Here is a 24,138-nt window from a genome sequence, read left to right on the forward strand (position 1 = left end):
AGTTAATACCCTAAACATGACACTAGGAATCATAAAGACATCCTAACATGATACTAGGAATTAAAATAATCTAAGCATGCTTAAAGGAATATACCAATTAAAACAACTTACTTTGTTGCCTCGTATCTCTTTCTATCAAAACAATACACACGTTAGTAACTTCAAGGAAAATATTAAATCAAACAATTAATTCAAATAATTGAAATAGGGATTTGAGATCAAACCCTCATAAAGTATCAACCTTTCACGTCTAGGGCAAAGGCCACTTCGAACTTGGCTAGGTGTGTCTAGAACTCGTGAATGCGGTATAGTGTTTGCAAAAAGGCTAGGCTAGAAAGAGGGAGGGAGAAGAGAATTCGAATTGTTGATGATTGTGAATGAATAAAAACGGGGAAATACGACCCTATTTATAAGTAAAAAGGTCCCAAAACGATCAGAAAAAGATCAAATTCCATTTGGAGTAAAATTGCTCCCATCGCGGCGCGACAGCTCCATCGCGACGCGATGGCTCTATCGTTTCGTAATGGTTCACGCGCTAACTCAAAGCCGTATAGAGTCCTTAATCTAATTAAATTAGATTAATTAACGTCCGCACTTATCTTTTAAAATCAGATTTAATTCTTTTTAAAAACACTTGTTTTATTCCAAATAAAATTCTTTATTTTCTAAAAGATATAATTACTAATCCTAATTCCACTAGAATTTAAAACAACCTTCTAGATTCTAGAAAATTAAAATCAATTCTAATGACTTTAGGAATATTAATTAATGGGCCATCCACTTGATCATTGGGCCGTATAAAACCATTTCGGGCCCAATTTAGTATTCTAGCCATAAATTCCTCATTATTCATCGGAATTGAGCTTATAATATATTGTTGGAAAGCTCTTTTCGAGCCCAATCCAACTACCCTATTATTGGACCCTTATTATGGACCAAACTAAACTAGACTGGACATTTTCTATAAATAGAGTAAGAAAAGAAATATTTTCGAAAATAGAAAAAAATATTTTTATTAAAACGACCGCATCACAAGACTTTTCACATTTCACCTTGTTCGATAATCAAATGACGTGATAGATATTCATCACTAGATTTGGTTTTTGGGGAGACACAATTAGGTGTCTACAATGGGGCTGACCCCATCATCTGAGGGCCAGTATGGACGGACTTGTCGCCTGTATGGCTCTCATGCAAGGATTGAGAATTCCTTGTAGATGTATTTTTGAAGCTGTCTGGAAAGCTCGATGTAGAGGCCAACTCAAACAGCTGCTGGCTCCGGTTGTGATCGATGATGTGTCGAGCATCGGAGAAGATTTTCTTACTGCCATCCGGCTGAACAGCTCGGATGACCTTCCTTTTTCCCGTCTAAGGTAAAAGGATCTTAGTCCAATCAATGGCAGGAGTAGTCTTCTCCTTTGGATGTGGAGTAGGTTGTCTGTCTCTGACTAACTTTCTCCTCTCAGCCTAAGGAGTCTTCTTTGCCGACTGACCCTTGTTAGAACCAGTCGTTCTCTTATTGATCAGGTCCTTGATTTCACCTTTGAAACTTGTCATGAATTTCATGAGTTTGTCTCGGGTTACTGGAGCCTGACCCCCTGCCGCCTAGGTGTTACCAGGCGGTGGTCCATCAGTCTTGCTAGTACCAGCTTCATTGTTAACTCGTTCCAACTTGTCTCTAGAACGGATGTGTTTAGAGATGAGTGACCCATCAAGGCCCACTCGGGTTTCGACTTCACAGTCATTGTTAGTATCATGGTCTGAATAGACCTCACCATCAGTTCTAGGCCGGTTGGGTTCAGGTGGCGATACAGACTCTTGAACCATCTTAGAGGTACTTTCCCCAAAGACGGCGCCAAATGTTTTGGGTGTTTTTGCCCATCGGGAGAGTTACATCACCAAGACTGGTCCGGCGCGGTCTGTACCTGCAAAACACGGAGACTCCGGTTGGTTAGAGCTCCGCCTCCGACGATCAAGTTAGAACGCGTTGGAGAAAGTAAAAAGTGTGGAAAGGTAAAAGTAAGATCTTCTCGGATTCCGAGATCAGGTGTTTTCTCTGATGTGAGATAATGTAGGGTAGGCTGTAATAAATGAATTGTAGATGTTCCTCAAAATGGGGAATCTCCCTATTTATAGGGTCCTTGGTGAATGTGCCCCTAATTAGGTCACTCTAACCTAATTCTGATGGGCGGCGCCGAATTACGGCTTTCTCAGGATTTGGGCCCTGAAGGCCGCCTTTCCTCCCACTCTTTTGGAGCGCCACGTGTTAAGCAAGGATTGATTCTTTAAGGGATAATACTGGGCCCACGTGGCATGGGTAAAATTACCCTAAACATGTAGGAGGGATCAATCAAAATCCGTTTCCTCCTATTCTGAAACTCCACTTTCTGCCAGTACTTTGTGTACAAAATCGATGCCATTCGCACATATTGATGCCCAAGACGGGCTTTAGGACCCACTACACCATAACAGCCCCTCTGTGTAGCATTCATTCCGTCACATTCAATGATCGACAGTCCTTCCTTACCAATACAACAACACCACAATCATATTAATTGCTTTTACTTTGCCATTGACAGAACACCTAAATAACAAAATAAAAACTCAGCACACAAAAACATAAACTCGTGCAGACTACCATTCCAAGGGATACAATTAAAAATGCAATCATAAAGTCCTCTTTATCCACTTCTGTCTCCAACTTCACAACAGAACCATCTTCCAGCCGGGGGCACAAGGCTGCAGCTGAAAGATTCAGGGAAACCGTTTCTCCCTTCAACCCAACACCATATTGATCAAACACCCGCACAATCTTCTAGGTATCCTCTTCGGAATCCCCAACAACTAAAGGAACTTCCTTTGTTCCCATTGGAATACCAAGAACAGACCTCACTTGGTTTGGCCCAAAAGGAAGAATTGATCCATCTTCAAACAACATTGCACCATCAGCAAACAGCCTACTCATCAGCCAATAAAAGAATTGCCTCGGGATATTCTTCATATCCAAATGCAGCAAGCCCCCAAATCCCATACTTTCAACCAACTCCCGCCTCGTATCATCAAACTTCTTCACCAGAATACAGAACTTCTCCACTGTACAGACAACATTGGGCTGCTGCAAGACAAAGCACATAGTACCATTAGTCATTACCAATACAACATAAACAACCACTCCTTGACCAAATCATATCAATACCTTCCCAATTTTCTCATAATGTGTCCGTAGGACAACACCATCAGCCATAACTCTATGTCCTTCTGTTTCAAAACCCTGCAAATAACAACATATATTTTATCACATTTCATAATTTTACAGGTCATTAATACTTCAAACATCACACTAAACATATACCTTCTTATTCAAGCCTCCGTACAGCGACTTCCTTTTTCTCTTCTTACTCTTTCTCTTCATATACTCCTTAATCATCACCTTAATCAGTCCAGAACTTGAATCTGAACCACCTTCAGTGCTCAAATGTTGAGATTCCTCATCCTCATCATCAACTTCTTCATACTCATCATCAACATATTTTGCCTTACGTTTACCACTCGCAACAGCTTTCGAACGGCCCACAGGTTTGGGGTTTGATGAGGAAGCCCCCACAGGTTTTCGTACCTCCCTTTTTAATGGACCCTTAAAATCAACAATCAAAAATTTAAATTCTAAACTTAAACACCTCCACCATATCATGCAACATCAAACAATAAAAACTTACCCCCCCCCCCCCACTTTGTCCTGTTCATCGAGCGAACAATAGACTTCTTCTTCATCACTACAGTGTCACACTGCCCAAATCATTAGCTTCATCATGAGAATTTATGTCATACCAAACACACTAACTCAATATAACTACATGATTTCAAATACACTTCTAGTGGATCAAATAGGATACTAAAGAGGGAAAATGACATAAACACACACACCAAAACAAACATATATCTCAACCCAAATATGTAATACTCCCAGACTAAACAACAACAATACCTCGGTTTACCAAAATAAAATCAAGGATCATAGTACTACAACTCTACACACACACACAACATAAATCCCCATAAACCTCTTTGAGTAAACAATGTAATCCAAATAACCCACCACAAACAAGAACAAATGAATTCAAAATCCAAATAACCCACCACAAGTCCAGAACGATTAACACCATATAAAACACAAAATTTGACAAATCCAAAACGATTAACACCATATAAAAAACGATTTCTTCAGAAATCCACTTTTTTCCGGCATACCCTTTGACACAAAATCCTAATACTAAATTCTACTACTAGCAAAATACATAATAAAACCAAAACAATAACAATAACCACCTTCCAATTCAATCCATTGCAAAAAGAAACAAAATTTATTCAAATTTTCGGCAAAATTAAACTCTTAACACTTCGCTACATATTCCCAAAATTAAAGTCGACAAAGAAAAACCCTAAGCTCATTACTACCGTTAACCCCCCCCCCCCCCAAATTTAAACCCTAACTGCATCCCTTTTTCCCAATTTGCGAAACTATTGCGCCCTTCTTCCCCAAATTGCAAAATTGGGACCTTTTACATCTTTCCCCAAATTCAACCCAACCCCAAATCAAATCATACATTTCAAAACAAAGAAATAATCAAATCATGCATTTCAAAACAAAGAATTAAACAAATAAACCCAAACTATAACATTGAATTCAATTACCAAATATAACCCTAACTTTTTCAATTCAATTTACAAAACTTAAAGATATAATACCTAACCTGTTCCAACGACGGACTGCACAATTTCGAAAACTTTCTTCACCAAAGAATTGCAGACGGATGGAGAAGCTCAGCAAATTTGTCGAGGAGAAAGGGGTCAAATTCGTCGAGGAGAGAGAAACAATGACAGGAATAATAGTAATTTAGTTCAGGAGAGAGAAACAATGAGGAAAGAGAAACTGAGTGAGTTTCCTTTTTTAGAAAGATAAAAGGATATAGTACACAGAACGAAATTCCTTACCTCGAAACGGCGACATAAGGTGGACAAAATTCAAATTCCATTTAAAAAGACCATTATGCCCATACGAGACAAGCCTAAATGACTCGCAACCCTCCGTTTGGAAAGCCTCAATTTTTTTCCCTTAGTTCTAGATCTATGTCGACGTGGCAACTTCTTAGAGGCCAAACTTTTTTTTTATAAAAGGTAATACCAAGAAATTGCGTAAAAAAACCCAGGTGGCAATCACCCATAGGTTACATTTACGTGGACTGCCACCAAGGACTTTCGAATCCTCCCCCGCCTTTCTTTTCTTCCTCCCTGAAAACCCAAAATTACCAGGAAACCTCAATTCAATTCTAATTCTAATCAAACTCTACAAATCCATCACAAATCTTTGAATCACAAACTATAAATCTGCAGAAATTTGTTCAAATATTCAATCTTTTTGAATGATTAATCTTAATCGTATTTTCCCTTTCTCCATTGATATGGTTGCTTGGAGAGGGTTCATCTTCACCATTTTTATCCTCAACTTTGTTCTTGCTTGTCACCTTCTTCTTCTTCAACCTCTTGTTTCTGCTTCAGGTAAATTTCCCTTTTTTTTGATTTTTAATGGATTTTTGTTGAATTTGTGTTCTTCACTTGATTGAGTGTGGTAGCGGTGTTTAATTTTAGGGTTCATAATCCAATTTTTTCGTTAATTTTTTGTGTGCTTTTGTCCGCAATATGTCAAATTTTATTTATTAAATGTCACGGAATTAACTGCGGAAATAAAAAAAGTTTCTTTTTGGAAATAGATTGAACTTGATTAGCTAAATTCAAGTGTTTGTGGTTATGAGTTGGGCATTGCAATGAGTTGTGATCGACATTGTGTTGGTTTGATTGATCTTCGTTTATCGTTTATGGCTTTCTCGGGTTATCTGGGATCAAAAGAACGAATTTTGCTTTGATATATTGTGCTGCTTAAACATTGTGTATATATAATTAAGATGTACTTGTATTTTGCAATGTATATTACAAGAATTTTGTTTAATAATGCGTTTTACATAGTAATAAGGTTACTTTTGGTTGCTGTTAAGGTGAGTTTTGAGAGCTGGTAATATGAATTTTGTTATGCTTATTGTTAGGATGACGTATAAGTTATACTTCATACATAATTATGAGGTGACTTAATTCTCTGTATCGTTGTTTTATCATAGGACTTCGCGCATAAAAGTGTATACAGATTCTATTCAATAATTGGGATCGAGTTTGGAATATTTGTTGATAGAATTGTATTTATCACTTGTTCTTTGATTTTGCACAATCATCAAGCACTGCCTTAGCGAAGTTGTATTGTCAAACCTAATTAGAGGTTAAGCTTTTGAGGATAGTTTCACACTCTTTCTTTGGTATTTTGTTGGTCAATCTAAACTCAGAGCCTAACACACCTCAGAAAGTAACATATTTTGTTGCCGTGTGTAATACTAGTATTTTCATTTTAAGAATGTCTACATCCTTAAATTAAGAGGTAAAAAAAGCAGTGTCAAAATCATGAATAGTTTCAATTTACTAATTGTAGCCGGTATACGATCTGTTTTGACTAGCCAGTGTTTGAAGACAATTGTGGTTTTTGTTTTTCGCTATTGCTATGTACAATGTACCTGAACCTCATATCCCTGCTATGCAGATGGAATTCCTGTGAAAGCAGATGATTTACTGCAAAAGGCTGAACAAAGTATAAAAGTGAAACGTTATAGTGAGGCACTTGAGGATCTTAATGCTGCTATTGAGGCAGATCCAACACTCTCAGAGGCATACTCACGACGGGCAAATATCTTTCGTCAGCTGTGCAGGTTTGTTATTTTTTTTCTCTGAAAATTTTGTCAATTCAGTTTTTATTTTTCTGCTGAACTAACAGCTAGTCTTGTGGTTTGTGATTCATCCGGCGGTCTTACGGACCAATACTTGAAGTTTGTTGTGTTTATGCATATCTTTTACAATGGTTGTGTATACAATTGGAGATGAATTTGTGATCTGTGATAAAATTGAGGCATGAGATTAAAATTATCACTACAATCTGTTACAACATCATAAAAAGTAATCTTTTGCAATGGCATAAATACAGATTGCGTAACCTCCGTGAACCGTTTGAACTAGTGACTGTAGTAAAGCATATATACTTACTGTTAAATGTTAATGAGTCAAAATTCATGAAGCTCCAAAAAATGTTGGGCAGACTAATGTTTTTGCGAAGTGGCAAAGCCATGTACCTTATAATCTATATGTTTCGTTGTGGCTAACAATTCTACATCAAAGTCAAATTTCTCATACTTTTTTCTTTTGAGATAACAGATATATTTTGGAAGATAATTTTTTATGGCCTAAATTTCATGAATTGGAATCTTGTGATTAGGGTATGAAATAGTGTAATCGAATAGACCAACCAAAAACCGGGTTAAGAGGTTCTTAGCTGTAAATTAAATGAATCAAAACTGAACAGTACAGCTATGATCAAGCTTATCAAAAACAGCCATCTGAAATGCCAGCGACCAGGCTTGAACTATATCGGGTTCTCATACATGTTTTAAAGTAAACTTTAACTTAACATCTTTAATCACACAAGTTGAATAATTAGAACGAGTAGTAATGTTAGCTGCATATTCTAACAACATACCTTTTGGAGCTCTAAATATGACAGAAAGACAACAGAGTTTAGGATAATCATAAGAAATGTTTTGTATACGTAAAATGCTTTCTTTAAGGGAATTAGTAAATCGTGTGTTAATCCACTAAAAATAAAACTAAATTCTGTGAAGAATTCTATTCGTAGCAGAGTAGGAATCTCCTAGTTGCTGCCTTGCTGCTCAAGTCTTGTATTGTATGTGCCTTGCATGAGCTCAGTCCGTGGCACAGTCAAGCACTGTGTTATGCTGCTGTTCATGTAAGAGTCCGGCCGTGCCAGTGTTGTGATTTTGTCACTTTCAAGTAAGACTTGAAGTGAATTATCTACATTTTTCTACCCAACCACTTTTACTTCCCAATGCAATTTGTGAAGAGGCTCTAAAGTTGTTACCATCAGTATCACTAGTGTGAACTCATAAAGTTAAATTAGGGCATATAACCAGTTTAACCACTGTTGCATGTCGTAATAGCATTTTGATGCTACCGCTGGTAAATGCGGCCGGCTGGTGGCTGGAGTTGTTTGAAATTAATTGATCTGCTTGGCCATGATATTGATGCAAGTAGTTGAGCATAAATTGAATATTGGGATTGTTGAAAAACCGTTTAATACAATCACAAGTATTGTATATCATGCCAAACATCACCTTTCCACCTGCTGACAGGTTACCTGCTACAGTATCATCTTTACATTTTTAACCACCATAAATGAGGATAATCCAATTTTCCACGTATTTATCTTTTTATTATTAAGGTATTTTTTGGCAAGTAGATGACAACCTTTACACTAATCGTGAGAGAAGAAAACTATTAAGATACTTGAACTCATGAGTTCTATTCTTGATGCATTATTTTGTTATTTTCTACCTGATGCATTACTTTGTTTCCCTTCCAATCTTAACAGTATGAGATTTTTGTTAAATTAAGATACTTGAACTCATGAGTTCTATTCTTGATGAGTCGTCTGTCAAATATAGGTATGAAGAATCAGAGGTCAATTATAATAAGTATCTAGAACTCAAGTCTGGAAATGCTGCTGCTGAAAAGGAGCTTTCTCAGTTGCATCAAGCTCGAAGTGCTCTGGAAACAGCTTCTGGTCTGTATGATTCAGGGGATCTTAAGAAAGCATTGGAGTATGTTGACAAAGTTGTGCTTGTTTTCTCTCCTGCATGCTCAAAGGTGTCCATCTTTTTCTTTTCTTTTATTTTACTCCGTATTTATTTATTTTTGTAAATTTATATATCATCCACCAAGTCTCTCAAGATTTTCAAATATTTGGGGAACTTGTTTAATAAAGCTACCTTAATGATGTGGCAGGCTAAACTTCTGAAGGTAAAATTGTTGTTAGCATCACAAGATTATTCAGGTGCTATTTCTGAGACTGGTTATATTCTCCAAGAAGATGAGAACAACCTTGACGCTTTGTTGGTTAGAGGTCGTGCCTATTACTATTTAGCAGATCATGATGTGGCCATGAGGTTTGGACAAAAATTTATGATTACATGTGTAATATCTTATATTAAGTTTAAAATTCATAATTTGTCTTTCCTTTTGTTTTCTTAGACATTACCAAAAAGGACTTCGCCTAGATCCAGAGCACAGCGAACTGAAGAAAGCATATTTTGGATTAAAAAAGTTGCAGAAGAAGACAGAAAGTGTATGTGGCTAAAACAATGTCCATGCATGATTTTTTTTTTTAATTATTATTTTTTTGGTGGTGGGAGTCGGGGAGGTTTTGCACCATTTGACACTCATGTTATTTTCCTTTTCAGTTTAACTGATTGATATTTGACCAATTGCTTCTCACAGGCAGAAACAAATTTAGAGAAAGGTAAATTGCGTCTTGCAGTGGAGGACTATAAAGCAGCTCTTGCTCTAGACCCTGTTCATATTGCACATAATGTGCATCTTCATCTTGGTTTGTGTAAGGTGTTGGTGAAACTGGGTAGAGGTAAAGATGCTGTGAATAGCTGCACGGAAGTCTTAAACATTGATGAAGAGCTTGTTGAGGCTTTGGTACAGGTTAGCATTCACTTACAGTTACTAAATTTTACTTGTAAGCTTAATAAATTATGGGATTATAGCAACCTAACCAGATTGATTAAATGAGATCTGATCAGTGAATTCATAATTTCTCTGATAATGTTGATGTGACTTATTCAGAGGGGTGAAGCAAAACTTTTGGTGGAAGATTGGGAAGGGGCAGTGGAAGATCTTAAAAATGCAGCTCAAAAATCCCAGGTTGGCTGTCTTGGATAACTTTTATAGTTTTGCGGTGTCTATTAGTATCTATTACATATGTTTGCTGCACATATTTTTGACAGTAGAATTGGCAAATCTTTGATCCTTATTGCTTTGGTTTTTACAACATCTGATTCGTCGATCTTCCATTCCTTTTTCTTTTCAATTGGCTCTTTTAATCTCTTTCCCTCAGCTCTTTGAGCTTGAATTTAGATTAGGTGTTGGGTTTGGACAGTACATTTTCCTTTTACTGAGATGATGTTTTAGAACTTTTTTGCTGCATGATTTTAATATCTGAAATGTTAGCAGTAGAAGGAATTCTTGAATAAACTGAGCTTATTGTATCAACAAACCTATTCATTTATTTAATCAAAGTGTTTGTAATATTAAGTTGCCATTACAGCCTTACTGATTTACGACTGAGTAGAGTCTGTGATTGAATTTTTGGTGATGTAGAAGTATATATATGAACACGATCTGTATTGATCTAATATCTTTGCTATGAATGCTATCTGCTGAAGTTCTGAGGCATGGTTTAGTTAAAATATAACTTGTGTTAACTCAATCAACTAGTTTCATGTCTTTATATATTGAACTATTTTGTGCCCAATGTACAGGACAGGAGCATCAGAGAAGCACTAATGAGAGCTGAGAAAGCCCTAAAGTTGAGCAAACGAAAAGACTGGTACAAAATTTTGGGTGTCTCTAAAACTGCATCTGTTGCAGAGATTAAACGTGCCTATAAGAAGCTTGCTTTACAATGGCATCCAGATAAGAATTCTGAAAATAGAGAAGAAGCTGAGAACAAATTTCGAGAAATTGCGGCTGCATACGAGGTTTGACTTTGGGCAATATTTCTTTGATCTCTTGATGATTCTGATTTACTTTTTATTTTTTATCAGCCTGTTAGACAACATAAAATTTTCCATCAATATATGCTCCTCAATGTGAGTTAGATTTATGAGTTGGCTAAGGGTTCATCCACTAGTACTATTTCTAATAGCACGTATCCAATACTTCGTATTATATTCATAGTAATCTATTTCAATGCGGTTTTTTAGTGGCTAAGCCCACTTGTTAAGCGACTGCTGTGAGCTTGATGATCATTTAGCAAACTTATTTCTTTAGCTATTGTGACAAGCTTGATTGGTGCCACCTTCTCTGCTGTGGCTGTGAATATCACCAATACATGTGTGCTTATGCACATGTTGCCGATAACTCTAATGCCTCTAAGATTCAAACAATAAATCGAAATAACTATGCGGGTTAGCAGTTGGATACAATACAGAACTTTATTTACTTTTTCATTTTGAGTCTGAGCCCTCAGAGGGGCAATGTTTTGTTTAACCATATTTTCATTTCCTTAGGTGGGTTCGTATTTATTTCCTTCCCACTGCAGTAATCAAGGAAGCCGATTTAACACTCATAAGCAACAACATATCTTACCAAGTGTAAAATTTGATAGTATACTGCAAAAGAAGCTTTTGATTTTTATAATGGGATTACTAACATGTTTATATAATACGTTCCCTTTGTTAGTGTTTGTATGTATGTGTTTGTTTAATTTGTTACAGTAGTTTATTATTTTTGTTTGTGTGTATGTGTTTATTTACAATGGGATATCAATACTACCAATTTTTTACCGAGTGTTTTTACTTGCTTTCAAAGTTGACCTTGATGTCAAGGTTATCACCAAACTTAGTTCTCTGAAGATTGTAGCCAATTTTTTTTTTTTTTTTTTTTTTTTTTTTTTTAAGCTTTGAAGTTTACCTGTGGTGCTACTTGCATTGTTACATGCCTTCCCCTGTATAGACAGCAGTTCATTAGTTATAGTTCAAGGTGTAGTTTGTTGATACGCTCAATGTGATTCATGTAAGACTTAGCTTGGGACCTTCTCAATTCTGTGTTCTAAGTTATTTGAGTCTTTTAAGTGTTTATTCCATTTAGAGTATCCAATGTACGCTGTTAATCCCTTCAAGTGTTCCTTGTTAAAATACAAGGATAATATCCAGGCATCCTTATTTGTTTAAAGTGATATAGGCTTGTGTGATGAGCTCCATTAATTGTGTCTTTTGACATATTTGCCTTTTTTTATTGGTAAATTATGTTTAGTATCTGATTATTCCTTGTGTATATCAGAGATATGCCTCATCCCACTTTTATAATACTTGCATTGATACCCTTTGTTGACCGTTCATTACCATGTTTTGAAATTGCAAAAAAAAAGGGATGTCATTTTATAATTAAAAGTAGTATAGATTAGATTAGGTAGAAAAGCTGCTAACAGCTAGTGACAGTTTTAGCTTTTTATGCTTATCACAAGCATGAGGCTGACCGTTTTCTTCAATTTCTTGAATGTGAAAATGAATTAAGCTCATTGGTTTGGTTGAATGAGTTCCACATTGATGTATTGATCTGAATGATGTATTTCCACTTTGCTTGCTTTTTGTCATTATCTTGTTGATATTTACAAATTTCTAATTAGTTTCATTGTGACTGTTGCTTGATTATTATTTATCAAAGTCTAGAAGCTGTCTGGTAAATGGGCCCTTGAGAATTGTATTGGTGAGGCTGTGAGCTATAGTGTACAAAGTCTACTAACTGCTATGAGGTACTCCATATTATAGTGTGCAATAATGCCAATAAGTAGTGGCATAACTACTTTAAAGTTTAGATTATCAGTTATTTAAAAGGAAAGTTTGTTGAAAACCATCTTATAAAAACCAAATTTTGTTGAAAACCATTTTATAAATTTTTTTTTGTCAAAGCACACCTGTTTTAAATTTTTTTTTGTTGAATCCCACCACTTTTCGGATTTCGACTATCGATTGACATTTCCGGCGTTGATTAGTATGTGCACCTCACGTGACCTACTTAACCCCATTTTTCTATTATTCCCCCCCCCCTTTTTTCCCTTCATTCATTCCCCCTTCGTCACTTATGTTTCTGTGCAATTATATAAAAGGCTATAAAAACCAAAGTATGATGAAGAGGATTGACGAAGAGGGGAATGAATGGAGGGAAAGGGGGGAAAAATAAAAGAAAAGTAGAGTTAAGTGGGTCACGTGAGGTGCACATGTTAGTTAACGCCGGAAATGTAAGTAATTAGTCGGAACACGAAGAAATGGTGGGACTTAACAAAAATTTTTTAAAAATAGGTGTGTCTTGACAAAAAAAAAGTTAAAACAGGTGTGTTTTGACAAAAAAAAATTATAAGATGGTTTTCAACAAAATTTGGTTTTTATAAGATGGTTTTTAACAAATTTTCCTATTTAAAAACCTTGCTTTTGGTAGTTAGTAAAAAATTGCGGTGATAGGAATGAATTTTAAGTGTAATGTAGTATGGAAAACAACTTATAATCTCCATGACATTCTCATCCTATTGAGTGTTTTTTTTCTCTTTTTTTTAAATAATTTTTCCATTACCATCCATTACAACTTTAGAGGTGGTATTAGTAGAAAACTTTAAAATTTGTGAAGATAAATAGATAATTCAAGGGGTCATCTTAAGTGTTAATGGGAATGAACATTGATTTTCTAACCAAATTTACACACAAATTTATTCTCAGTACCATTGTTTATATTTATAACCAGTTACCAAACAGGCTTTCAGCTTCAGTAATTTTTTTTTATCTTCTTTTTTATTTTTGCAGGTTCTAGGGGATGAAGAAAAACGTGTAAGATATGACAGAGGAGAAGATGAAGAAGGCATGGGAATGGGCGGCGGTGGTGGTGGTTATGGATTTGGTGGATTTGATCCTTTTGGTGGGGGTGGCGGAGGACAGCAGTATACATTTCATTTCGAAGGAGGCTTTCCTGGTGGTGACTTTGGAGGATTTCATTTCTAAGGTGCTATGCTGTTGCCTGTGAACCTTTTCTGCATTATTGAAGTCAGAATTGAGCTCAACAGTGCAACCTGATTATTTTTTTTTCACTAACACCTGATTGGTATCTATCAAATCCTCAGCCTTCGCTGAATCATTATTGGTCGAAAAGAAGCTTCATCCAAAACTTGATCAATCCTTTTTGCCAAGAATAGGCCTTTTTTGGGTCAACATAGTGATGAGAAAATAAAATTGGGGAGATGCGTATGCTTTAGTCATTAGATGAGGTTTGAGGGTAACAAATATATTGCCTTAGGTTCTTCCTGTTTGGTGACATAATGAAGTTTGACACCGGCTTTATACTTGTATTGTTATGTGAGATGTGAAATAGAATCAAATTTTGTTTTGGTAGCGTACCGTTCATCTGCTCAGCTGCATAACCTTTGCAATTTTTAGTTCTATGATTGCCTATCAAGAGAACTTGGTCGCACACTATGATATTTGGTTTAATATAGCAAAGGTAAACATATTGGGAGAGATTGTTTGTTGCTAAATTAGTTTAAGACCCCTTAATAAGTGTTACTCGTCTGTTAGTTGTCCGAATCATTCTGGTTGCTGTCTGTTAATATTATTAGAACGGTAAACTTTGTACTAATTTTACAGTGTTATATACTAAGCTAATTACTTCTACGAAGTAACATTATAAAGGTTAAGCAATTGTGGTACCACTTGAACAAATAATTCTCACCATGTGTATAAGGCAGGAAGGTAATCATTCATAAGATTATGCTGTAGATTTAAAACACTATAGGCAAATACATCAAGACTTTTCTTCTATTCTTTCTTTAGAAAAGGTAGAATTTGGTGATGATAAAAGTTTTTCCAAATTTTCAAAAAAAAAATTTTTATATGTTTTTTTTTTTTTTAAAAAAAGGTTGCAAACTTAAATTTTTTTTTTTTTTTTTTTTTATGGCTCTTTGAAAGTTGGTAACGGTAAAGGATCACTTGATCCCCACACTCAAAGGGGATCCTAAGGTATAATCCTTACAAATTGGCAAAAATTTGCTTGGTTGTTTGTAAAGATATGTTCCTTCAAACTTTCGCTTGTTTGTATCACTACGTAAAAACACATAATTTTGTCCGAGAAAATGCCAGCCTAACAAATAATCGGCAAAATGTTTTATTGTTATCTACCCACCAAAAAAAAAGTTTATAACTTCCATATTATATTATAAACAAATTTTTCTGCAACCTAAATACTTATACAAATTCTATTATACCCCCTTATGTATCTAAAGATAAATACACTCAAGTCCGATATTTTGTTCACTGAATTAAAGATATAGGTACACTCGAGCCTGTTATTTGCTCACTCACTTATTTCGAAAGCTCAAAGTGAGCAAATGGATGGAGAAAAAAGATACGTTGGGTGTAATGTTGATGATGGATGCTTTGATAAACTTGACATACAGGATTACTCTGACATAGCACCCACCACCAATGGAGAGAAGCAGACCCACAAGTAGGCCAAATCTTGCATTTCAAACCCAAAAGTAACATAATTTACAGTTCATCTGTCAAAATATGAACCCAATTTCAACCAATTTGATCTATGGAAGATTATGATGGCATATACACCTTGAAAGCAAAGCTTTTAATTTACTTTTCAAGTTGTCCTCAACAAGAAGCAAAAAGATTGCTATGATATCTTCTGCAAAACAAACTTTCCTGCCTTGCGAAGCAAAATATGCTCACTATTTCAACAACATTATTTCTGTCACACCTAAATGCTTGAGGTTGTCAATCCAACTTAAATTTAATTTTAATCTTTATATTTATACCTAACAAAAGATTCAATATAGTATATAACATAACCTCTGTCAAGGGATTGTATATCACAACTTCATCCAAAAGAAGAATAAACACAAAAGAACGAAAATGAAGCTCTTTGTTGTAGCATTGTTCCTCCAAGGCCTTGTTCAGACTATGGGTCAAGCACAGGCGCCGGCTCCTGGACCTGCAGGACCTACAAATGTAACGGCGATTCTTTCAAAAGCTGGTCAGTTCACGATGTTTATTAAGCTACTAGAGAGCACTCAAGAAGCAGACCAAATCAACAATCAACTCAACAACTCGAATTCTGGCCTCACAATTTTTGCCCCACCTGACAACGCCTTTTCTAGCCTTAAATCAGGGCTCCTGAACTCCCTGTCAGACCAACAGAAGGTGCAGCTAGTGCAGTTTCATATACTTTCTGACTATGTAGCTCAATCTGAGTTTCAGACAGCGAGCAACCCGTTAAGGACACAGGCTGGGAATAGCAATGATGGCGAGTATCCACTAAATGTCACCACCTCTGGAAACCAAGTGAATATAACTACTGGTGTCGTCAATACAACAGTGTCGAATTCCATTTACAGTGATGGGCAGTTGGCTGTTTATCAGGTGGATCAAGTGCTTCTTCCCTTGGCATTCTTCAGAACACCAGCACCTGCTCCAGCTCCTGAAGCCGGTAAACCGAAGAAGGGTGCCAAGGCATCTGATACTTCAGATGACAACACTGATGACAGTACTGATACTTCTGGTACCAGTGAACTGGTGAAATTTAGGTTGAGTAAGGTGGTCTTTGCCATCTCTTTGGTTGCTGCTTCAATCTATACAGTTCTATGATTTTGTTAACTACTTTAATTTCTTCGTTGCTTATTCTTTTTGAGGATTATTGTATCCAGTTAAAGTTTTGTTTGATGGTATGCTGAGATAATGTTGTGTGCTGCCTTTGTGGCTTCTTGAATTCAATGAAAATTCTCATTATTCTTGGTAACCTTAGATAGTATAAAATTGAAATATTATGTCCATTTCCATTTGATCTTAACATTTACTATTTGTACAAATTTTTTTTTTTTAAAAAAAAGGAAATTTTGCAAAAATCACCTTTTATAAGCAATTTTTTTGCAAGAAACCACCTTATAAATATTTTTTTGCAACGACACACCTTAATCAAATTTTTTTTCGCAAATCAATACTTTTATGCCGGAAAATGAGATTTGACCCCAGTTTCTGGCGTTAACTACCCCAATCCACCCACGAAACCACCACCCTCCCCGGCTCCACACACAAAACCACCCTTTCACGGCATTGACCACCATAAACACACCCCTTTAACGACTTTAACCACCCTAAACCTTCCTCTATAGCCCTAGCCACCCTTCTCCCCTCCACTGTCAACGCCGGCATCCCTAGCCGCACTCCCCCAACCCTAAATTAACACTCGAACCACCCTAAATCCAGATTTCGCGAGGTGGTGGAAAGAAGGGAATTTGATTTCGTTGGTGGGGATGAGGAGGGGTGGCGGTTTCGTGGGTGGAGCGAAGGAGGGGGTTATTTTGTGAATTGGGCTGGGGAGGGGGAGGTTTCGTGGGTGGGGTTGGGGTAGTCAACGCCGGAAAATAGGGTTAACCCCATTTTCCAGCATAAAGGTATGGTTTTGCAAAAAAAATTTTGATTTAGGTGTGGTTTTGCACAAAAAAAAAAAAAAAAAAAAAAAAAAAAAAAAAAAAAAAAAAAATTATAAGGTGGTTTATTGCAAAAAATTGCTTATAAAATGTCGAGAAAATGTAACCAAAGAGAGAACGTAAAAGTGGGTAGATTTAAGAAATAGGTGGATAGAACACGAAAGAGTAAGTGGATAGAATACGAGAGAGTAAGTGGAAAGTGTGTAATTATATGTAATAGTTTTGTGCTCGAGTGATGCCTTGATAACTGATTTTTAGGATAAATTTTAGGCTAGAATAATGTTAAATCTTAATTAACACATACAAGTGTATCATTAATACAAATAATACTTTTTAATTTAGATGCATATAATCCTTTTTTATATAGCATATGACTGATTTATGTTAAAGCAATATATATTATAAAAATAAACTCTGTGTATGAGAAGCAGTTGCGTACTGCTGTACTTTATGTAATTTCATAAAGGGCGAATGCAAAGGGGGTTCAAGTGGGTTCATTGAACCAATAGACTTTCTGTAAAAAAAAAAACAAAAAGATTAAAAAGAATTTTTGTGTACTATAGTAGATGATGATGGTGCGTGGCTTAGTGGTATTTTTAGCTTACATCCTAATTGCTTGTAAGGGTGAAAGTTCGGTTTGCGGTTTGGATCATAGCCAAAATCGATTCCAATCCGAATTAATTCAGTTCTAGAAATCTCAATCCGAATTCAAACCGAATTGATTCGATCCAATCCAAATAAACCAAATTAGTTCAGTTTTTCAAATTAGAATCCAATCTAAACCGAAATTTGTTCCCTTCTTTTGCAACATTCAAACCCGAAACCCGAACTTCAACCAAAAAATTACTAGTCACTCAACCTTTTCTTGTTAACTACATTTTTTGTGAGAGAATAAGATATTGAGAAAGGAGAATTGAGAATTAGGTTTTTTTTTTTTTTTTTTTTTTTTTTTTTTTTTTTTTTTTTTTTTTTTTTTACTTTATATATGAAGGGGAAAGTGGTTGGATACTTTGAAAAAGAAAATTAGGCTTAAAGTAATGGGTCAAAATTCAATTATTTGTAATTCGATTTTCGGTTTTTTTTTAACCCCAAACCAAATCCAATCCGTAATCCATATTTTTTAATTTTTCCAAACTGATCAAATCCAAATTAAAAAAAAAAAACATTCCATATTATAGTAGATGATGATGATGATGGTGCGTGGCTCAGTGGTATTTTTAGCTTACATCCTAATTACTGGTAGGGGTGAAAGTTCGATTTGCGGTTTGGATTATAGCCAAAACAGAATTAATTCGGCTGTGGATGTATCAATCCGAATCCAAACCGAATTAAGATTCGATCCAATCCAAACCAAATTGAATTAGTTCGGTTTTTCAAATTAGAATCCAATCCAAACCGAAATTTGTTCCCTTCTTTTGCAACATTTAAGCCCGAAACCCGAACTTCACCTAGGAAATTCCTACAATCACTCAACCTTTTCTTATTTAACTACATTCTTTAATTTGTGAGAGAGCGAGATATTGAGAAAGGAAAATTGAGAATTAGGGATTTTTTTATTAGTTTATATATGAAAGGGGAAAGTGGTTGGATACTTTGTAAAAGAAAATTGGGCTTAAAGTAATAGGTCGAAATTCGGTTTGTATTTTGGTTTTCGGTTTTTTTAAACCCCAAATCGAATCCAATCCGTGATTATATTTTTTAATTTTTCCAAACCGATCCAATCCAAATTTAAAAAAAAAAAAAAAAAATCCATACCGAATTACTAATTCGATATGGTTTTCGATTATGTTCGGTTTAATCCGAATTATTTTCACCCCCTAATTGCTGGCAATTGGAGATCACGGGATCCAATTCCTCATAAGCTCATTTTGTATTTTTTTTTTTTTTGAAAAGATGATAGATAATATAATTGATAGTTTTTAATTCATTTGTGTATATTGGGATTTTTTTGTGTGATAGTATTAATTTTTTAAAGTTAGAACTTAAAATGTTAGAGTAGATTATTTAGATATTTTAGTTAGATAATTGACAGTTTTACGTGATGAGTTGATATCTTGATTTATTTTATTTTATTTTATTTTTTATTGTAATCCAAATGAGGTTACAAACAACCAAGAGAAAAAGAACGACAAGAATGCTTTTGTAAGGTTTTATTTTTTTTAAATTTTTTTTTATTGATTTATTATATAAAAGCAAGAATGCTTTTGTATTAAAAAAATAAAAAAATCTAAGTGTAATTCATTTGTAATCTGAATTTTGGACTTATGCATTATCTTTAAATAACATTTTTTCATTTTTACAATTCCAAACTCACAGTTAAGAATTTCTGAATACGCCACTGGTTTAATTGAAAATATGACATTTATGTTATTTCAATTTGCTACGGTTCTTGAATTAATGATCACTTAATAATTATATTTAATTTATAATACTACAAATATCTGTAAAAATAAATATGTATAACAATGGATATTTTTAAAATTACTTTTCAAACCAAATTTCATATTGCAACAATAACAGTTATGGAATAGAGACTTGAGATTAAAATTACATTTATTAGTGACAATCTTATATTTATATTATTAAACAAAATGAATTTGTCTTTTGCATTAGAAAAAACTTACCAAATTAGCTCCCATAAATTTATCTTTTGCATTAAGAGATCCAACTAATCATACCAAGCTTGATTTAACTCAGCCAAAATATTGTTTTGGGAGAAGAATTTTGAGGTCAATAAGAAGGATTCAGAGATTGTAGAGAGATCTCTAGCCTCTCTATATTAATGAGAGAACAAAACACATTATTCATTTACTTAACATTATTTATGTTTTCTATTCTACGCCAAAGAGGATTCATTCATAAGAAATGCCAACTCTAAAGGACGCTTGATTTTATCATTTGAGCGGGGTCAAAGGGGGTAGAGATGTTATATCATTCCTTGTTATGAGAATTGAACATTCAAAACTGAAAAATGAGTCACTATACAAATAAGATGTTTTAATAATTATGAACAAGTAAATGAAATATTGAAAAAAGTAGATAAAAAATAATAATAAAAGTAAAATCGTAACATTACCTTTATTTTCATTGAATTATTTTTCACAAAACAATAATCAGTCACTACTTGATATATTTCTGGCATTTTTTTTTCATTGTACTTTTGTTTCTCTTCCACTTACAAACAAAATTGACTTTAACTCCTTTTGAAGCTAATTCCTTCTTAAATGTGTGTAAGCACTTATAAGAAGTGGCTGCTACACATATATCATTTGTATATCCTTTACACCAACATCAGTATTTTGAGCAGCAATATTATTACACCACTATTAAGATTTCCATCGACATTACGGGGTGGGAATTATTTCAAGCATGGTGGCGTCCAAAGAGAAGGAAGCTAGGGCAACAGAGTCGCCAAGAAGTTTTAGGAACTAGTAAACAGTTCACAGGGTGAAGGTTACACCCCTTCATTATATTAATCCTAACCTGTTTAATCTATATATGTGAAAGGTATGGTGTCCTTCAAACAAGTGTATTATTCCGATAGAGGGTTCGGAATTATTAGAAAGCTAATTATTCAGTGAGGTCAAGTGATCGGAATGCCTGGGTGGAGGCCGCTTCCGATCAGTAATATTAATGAATAATTAATATTACAGCGTAATCTTGACTGAACCCTTCGGGTCACACCCAAGCAACTAGCGAACCGAAGCGACGAATTAATTCGGAAGGAATTAATGAGTCACCTGAGTAATTAATATTTAGACGTCGGAAATTCAAGCTTGGACCATCGAAATCGAGCGTCGAAAGTCGAGTCGATAATAAAAAGACGAGACGAGAAAAACTAATAAATCAACAAATTCCCAAAAATACCCCTAGTATTGGAATGCCCCGAGCAAACCGAATGCTAGGGGCATATGGCCTAGCAAGGTGGCTAGCAAGTGCACCAAGCCGAGCCTAGGCTGGCTGGTGCGTGCTAGCACACCATGCCTCGCTAGGCTGGATGTAGCACACTAGCACTAAGCGCGCATGTGCGTGCTTGCTAGCAGCCATGCCGCAGCAACTAGCAGCAAGGGCCAGCCCGCAGCAGCTAGCAGCAACATGGCGTGCTGTGCTGCGCCTTGCTAGCACGCTGCAGCTAGCAGCCCGCACATAGGGCGAGGCCTGCTAGCAGCGGCCTTCGGCCAACAGCAGCCAGCACGCATAAGCCTGCTGGGCCGACTGTGGCAGCAACCATGGCAGCCCACTTGGGGTGCCTTGGTGCCCAAGTGGGGCTGCCACGTGGCGCGAAATAATTGGAGGGTTGGGGTGTTGTGTTGGCCGGTTTTGGGAGAGGGAGTGAGGAGCAAGTTTGGTCCCCCTTCTCTTAAATGGTCCTCACCTAATCTCTCATGTGAGCTTGCCACTTGTTGATTTATTAGTAGCTTGCTTATTTATTTTATTTTAGATTTAAAATAAAAAGAATAAAATCAAAATCTCCAACATGGAAAGATGATGGGAATTTTGAGAGCCTTTTCCTATAAATACCAACCTTGGGAGTTGGGATTCTTCACTTGAGTAAGTGTTGAAAAAGGCATCACAGTGTGAAAACCTTTGAACACTAATTACTCGGGTTTTGAGGTCGGGCCTTGCTAACTCCAAGGCAATAGACCGAGTTCGGTGCTCGCTTTACGGGTGGACTTCGAAGGAGGTCTCTGTGTGAGCGGAGCTAAAGGGCTTTCAAGTAAGAGCTCGTTTTGGTGAGCGAAGCACGCTACAAAGGTAATAATCTCTTACTTAGTCTTGTGTTTATGTTAATTATGTTTATGGTTATAATTATTGTGAGTTTGGTTTTGGGGTCGGGTTTCCTTCCGCGGTGGGTCAGACTCACTGAAGCCCAACAGCGGTATTGGAGCCTTGCTCATTTATTTTTATAATCATACTTTTCAAGGTGTTTTTATGGCTTAATTTTTCTGGTTTTAAGTTACTAATTAGATTAGTAGCTCGGTTTTATTAATTTTAATCCCGTATTAGAGCTGATTTCAGCCCCAAACCCAGATTTTCACCCAAAAATAGTGAATTTTAGGTGGAAAAGGCGTTCTGGAAATGGTTTTTTATCCTTATAGGGATGTGTTTTTAGCCAAAAAACGACTAGAAATGCACTTTTTGAGGGATTTTTCGTTTTGACGAAAAATTTTAAGTCTTTCTAACCTTGAAAATTCATTGCATATTTTATGGTGGTTATGTATTTGGTTCATTCCTTAATTTATATGCAATTTTAAACTTCTTTAAGCATGATTACTTGGTAGTAATTTATGCTTTAAAGTTTGGTTTTATTTTTAACATAATTGCAAATTAATTGCATTAAGTGTGAAAAGTTTGTTCTTTGTTGCTTCCAAGTACTAAGGATTCAATCTTTTTTTGTTTTAAGTGATTGAAATTTGAGTTACTAAATTCCATGAATTTTTTGGTTGAACTTTTGATTTAATCATGTATTAAGTTGATTGGAATCATAAAGTTTGAATCTTGTGATAGAATTTCATTTATCTTCATATTGGAAGATATATTTTTCAAGGATTCACAAGTATTAAAGTTGGAATTTTTATTGAACTTGTGTTTATATTTCCAACTCCCTTTTAATTTGTCAAAATCTCATGATTAATTTAAATTAATTAAATTAATAGTGAGTTATTGCCCTTATTATTTTATTGCACCAAGTTAAACCAATTTTATTAAAGAATGGTTCTTGGAAATAATTTTGGTTGTGTGCACTTTTTATGAATTTTAATTAAAGTTGGACTTATTTAATTTTTCATTTTTACTCATTAAATTGGTTCTAAAAATTCATTTAGAATTAATTAATTAGTCACGCAAAAACTCGGTTTTAAATCCCGAGAGTGTGGCACGAAAACCGAGGCAACACCCCTCGGCTAGCCGGGCTGGTGTGCAGCCTACATGTGGCTGCCGAGGCGGGGCTGCCTGGTGCGCGCCACACACAAAGTGTAATACCCCTCATGATTGCTTTAAAGGAGTTTGATATACTACTCATATCAAGAAGATGCATCTTCTTTTTAGGGAGCTCATATGCTAAGAATACTCCATAGTTAAGCGTGCTTGCCTGGGAGTAGTCTTGAGATGGGTGACCTCCTGGGAAGTTTTCCCAGGGTGCGCATGAGTGAGGACAAAATGCGCCGAAAGGACTTGTGTTGGTCTGTGGAGACAGTTGTTGTCCCTCGATCCGCATTTCTTGACAATAGGCCCTCCCTAATTTGTTTGGGGTCGGGGTGTTACAAATGGTATCAGAGCAACCCTGCGACCGCGTGCTGACCGTGGATAATTAATCCTATGTCAGTCGCTTAGCGGGGGAGAATTCTGGGGCCATATGGCCATAGCCAGACTGGATGTAACACTTTGGCTACCCAGTTGCCGTTAGGCGTAATACTGGAGTCCTCAAGCTTCCAGGCGCAACGGGGGCGTTGCTGTTCTCAAGTGGGGGTGTATGTAATACCCCTCATGATTGCTTTAAAGGAGTTTGATATACTACTCATATCAACAAAATGCATCTTCTTTTTAGGGAGCTCATATGCTAAGAATACTCCATAGTTAAGCGTGCTTGCCTAGGAGTAGTCTTGAGATGGGTGACCTCGTGGGAAGTTTTCTCGGGGTGCGCATGAGTGAGGACAAAATGCGCCGGAAGGACTTGTGTTGGTCTGTGGGGACAGTTGTTGGCCCTCGATGCACATTTCGTGACAATAGGCTCCTCCCTAATTTGTTTAGGGTCGGGGTGTTACACAAAGGCAGCGTGGCTATGTGCCTAGCCACAGCAGCACATGCCAAGCAGCAACACGCTGTGGCTGTGCGTGCGTGCGTGCGAGCTGCTGTGTTACGTGGGTCGTGGGCAGCATGTGCAAGCTTGGTGCTTGGTGCGAAGGGGCAAGCAGCCATGGGGCATGTGC

General features: G+C 36.1%; 2 protein-coding genes and 1 pseudogene across 2 annotated transcripts; 2 read left to right on the forward strand and 1 right to left on the reverse strand.

Annotated features, from left to right (window-relative positions):
* Positions 1–2,546: 2,546 nt before the first annotated feature.
* On the reverse strand, positions 2,547–4,964 carry LOC145572363 (uncharacterized). Its single transcript, XM_081631336.1, has 4 exons — positions 4,752–4,964; positions 3,353–3,634; positions 3,197–3,271; positions 2,547–3,115 (listed from the first exon to the last, which is right to left on the reverse strand). The coding sequence occupies exons 2-4, from the start codon at positions 3,425–3,427 to the stop codon at positions 2,816–2,818; spliced, it is 450 nt and encodes a 149-aa protein (XP_081487462.1). The 5' UTR covers positions 3,428–3,634; positions 4,752–4,964; the 3' UTR covers positions 2,547–2,815.
* A 272-nt stretch (positions 4,965–5,236) lies between these two features.
* On the forward strand, positions 5,237–14,355 carry LOC145570504 (dnaJ protein P58IPK homolog). Its single transcript, XM_081629621.1, has 9 exons — positions 5,237–5,556; positions 6,641–6,806; positions 8,610–8,811; positions 8,950–9,110; positions 9,196–9,289; positions 9,442–9,654; positions 9,796–9,873; positions 10,491–10,709; positions 13,527–14,355. Exons 1-9 carry the CDS (start codon positions 5,421–5,423, stop codon positions 13,719–13,721), a joined length of 1,464 nt encoding a protein of 487 aa, XP_081485747.1. The 5' UTR covers positions 5,237–5,420; the 3' UTR covers positions 13,722–14,355.
* A 1,115-nt stretch (positions 14,356–15,470) lies between these two features.
* Positions 15,471–16,518, forward strand: LOC145570505 (fasciclin-like arabinogalactan protein 11 pseudogene; annotated as a pseudogene).
* The last annotated feature ends 7,620 nt before the right edge of the window (positions 16,519–24,138 follow it).

This window comes from Chenopodium album, chromosome 12 (assembly GCF_948465745.1).
Source record: "Chenopodium album chromosome 12, dcCheAlbu1.1, whole genome shotgun sequence".
Classification (NCBI taxonomy): Eukaryota; Viridiplantae; Streptophyta; class Magnoliopsida; order Caryophyllales; family Amaranthaceae; genus Chenopodium; species Chenopodium album.

Coding starts and splice junctions, on each gene's coding strand:
- LOC145572363 (XM_081631336.1), bottom strand. CDS start 3,427: ATGATTAAGGAGTATATGAAGAGAAAGAGTAAGAAGAGAAAAAGGAAG. Junction 3,272..3,352: donor ACGGAGGCTTGAATAAGAAG/GTATATGTTTAG, acceptor TGTTATTTGCAG/GGTTTTGAAACAGAAGGACA. Junction 3,116..3,196: donor ATTATGAGAAAATTGGGAAG/GTATTGATATGA, acceptor TTTGTCTTGCAG/CAGCCCAATGTTGTCTGTAC.
- LOC145570504 (XM_081629621.1), top strand. CDS start 5,421: ATGATTAATCTTAATCGTATTTTCCCTTTCTCCATTGATATGGTTGCT. Junction 5,557..6,640: donor ACCTCTTGTTTCTGCTTCAG/GTAAATTTCCCT, acceptor CCTGCTATGCAG/ATGGAATTCCTGTGAAAGCA. Junction 10,710..13,526: donor AAATTGCGGCTGCATACGAG/GTTTGACTTTGG, acceptor TTATTTTTGCAG/GTTCTAGGGGATGAAGAAAA.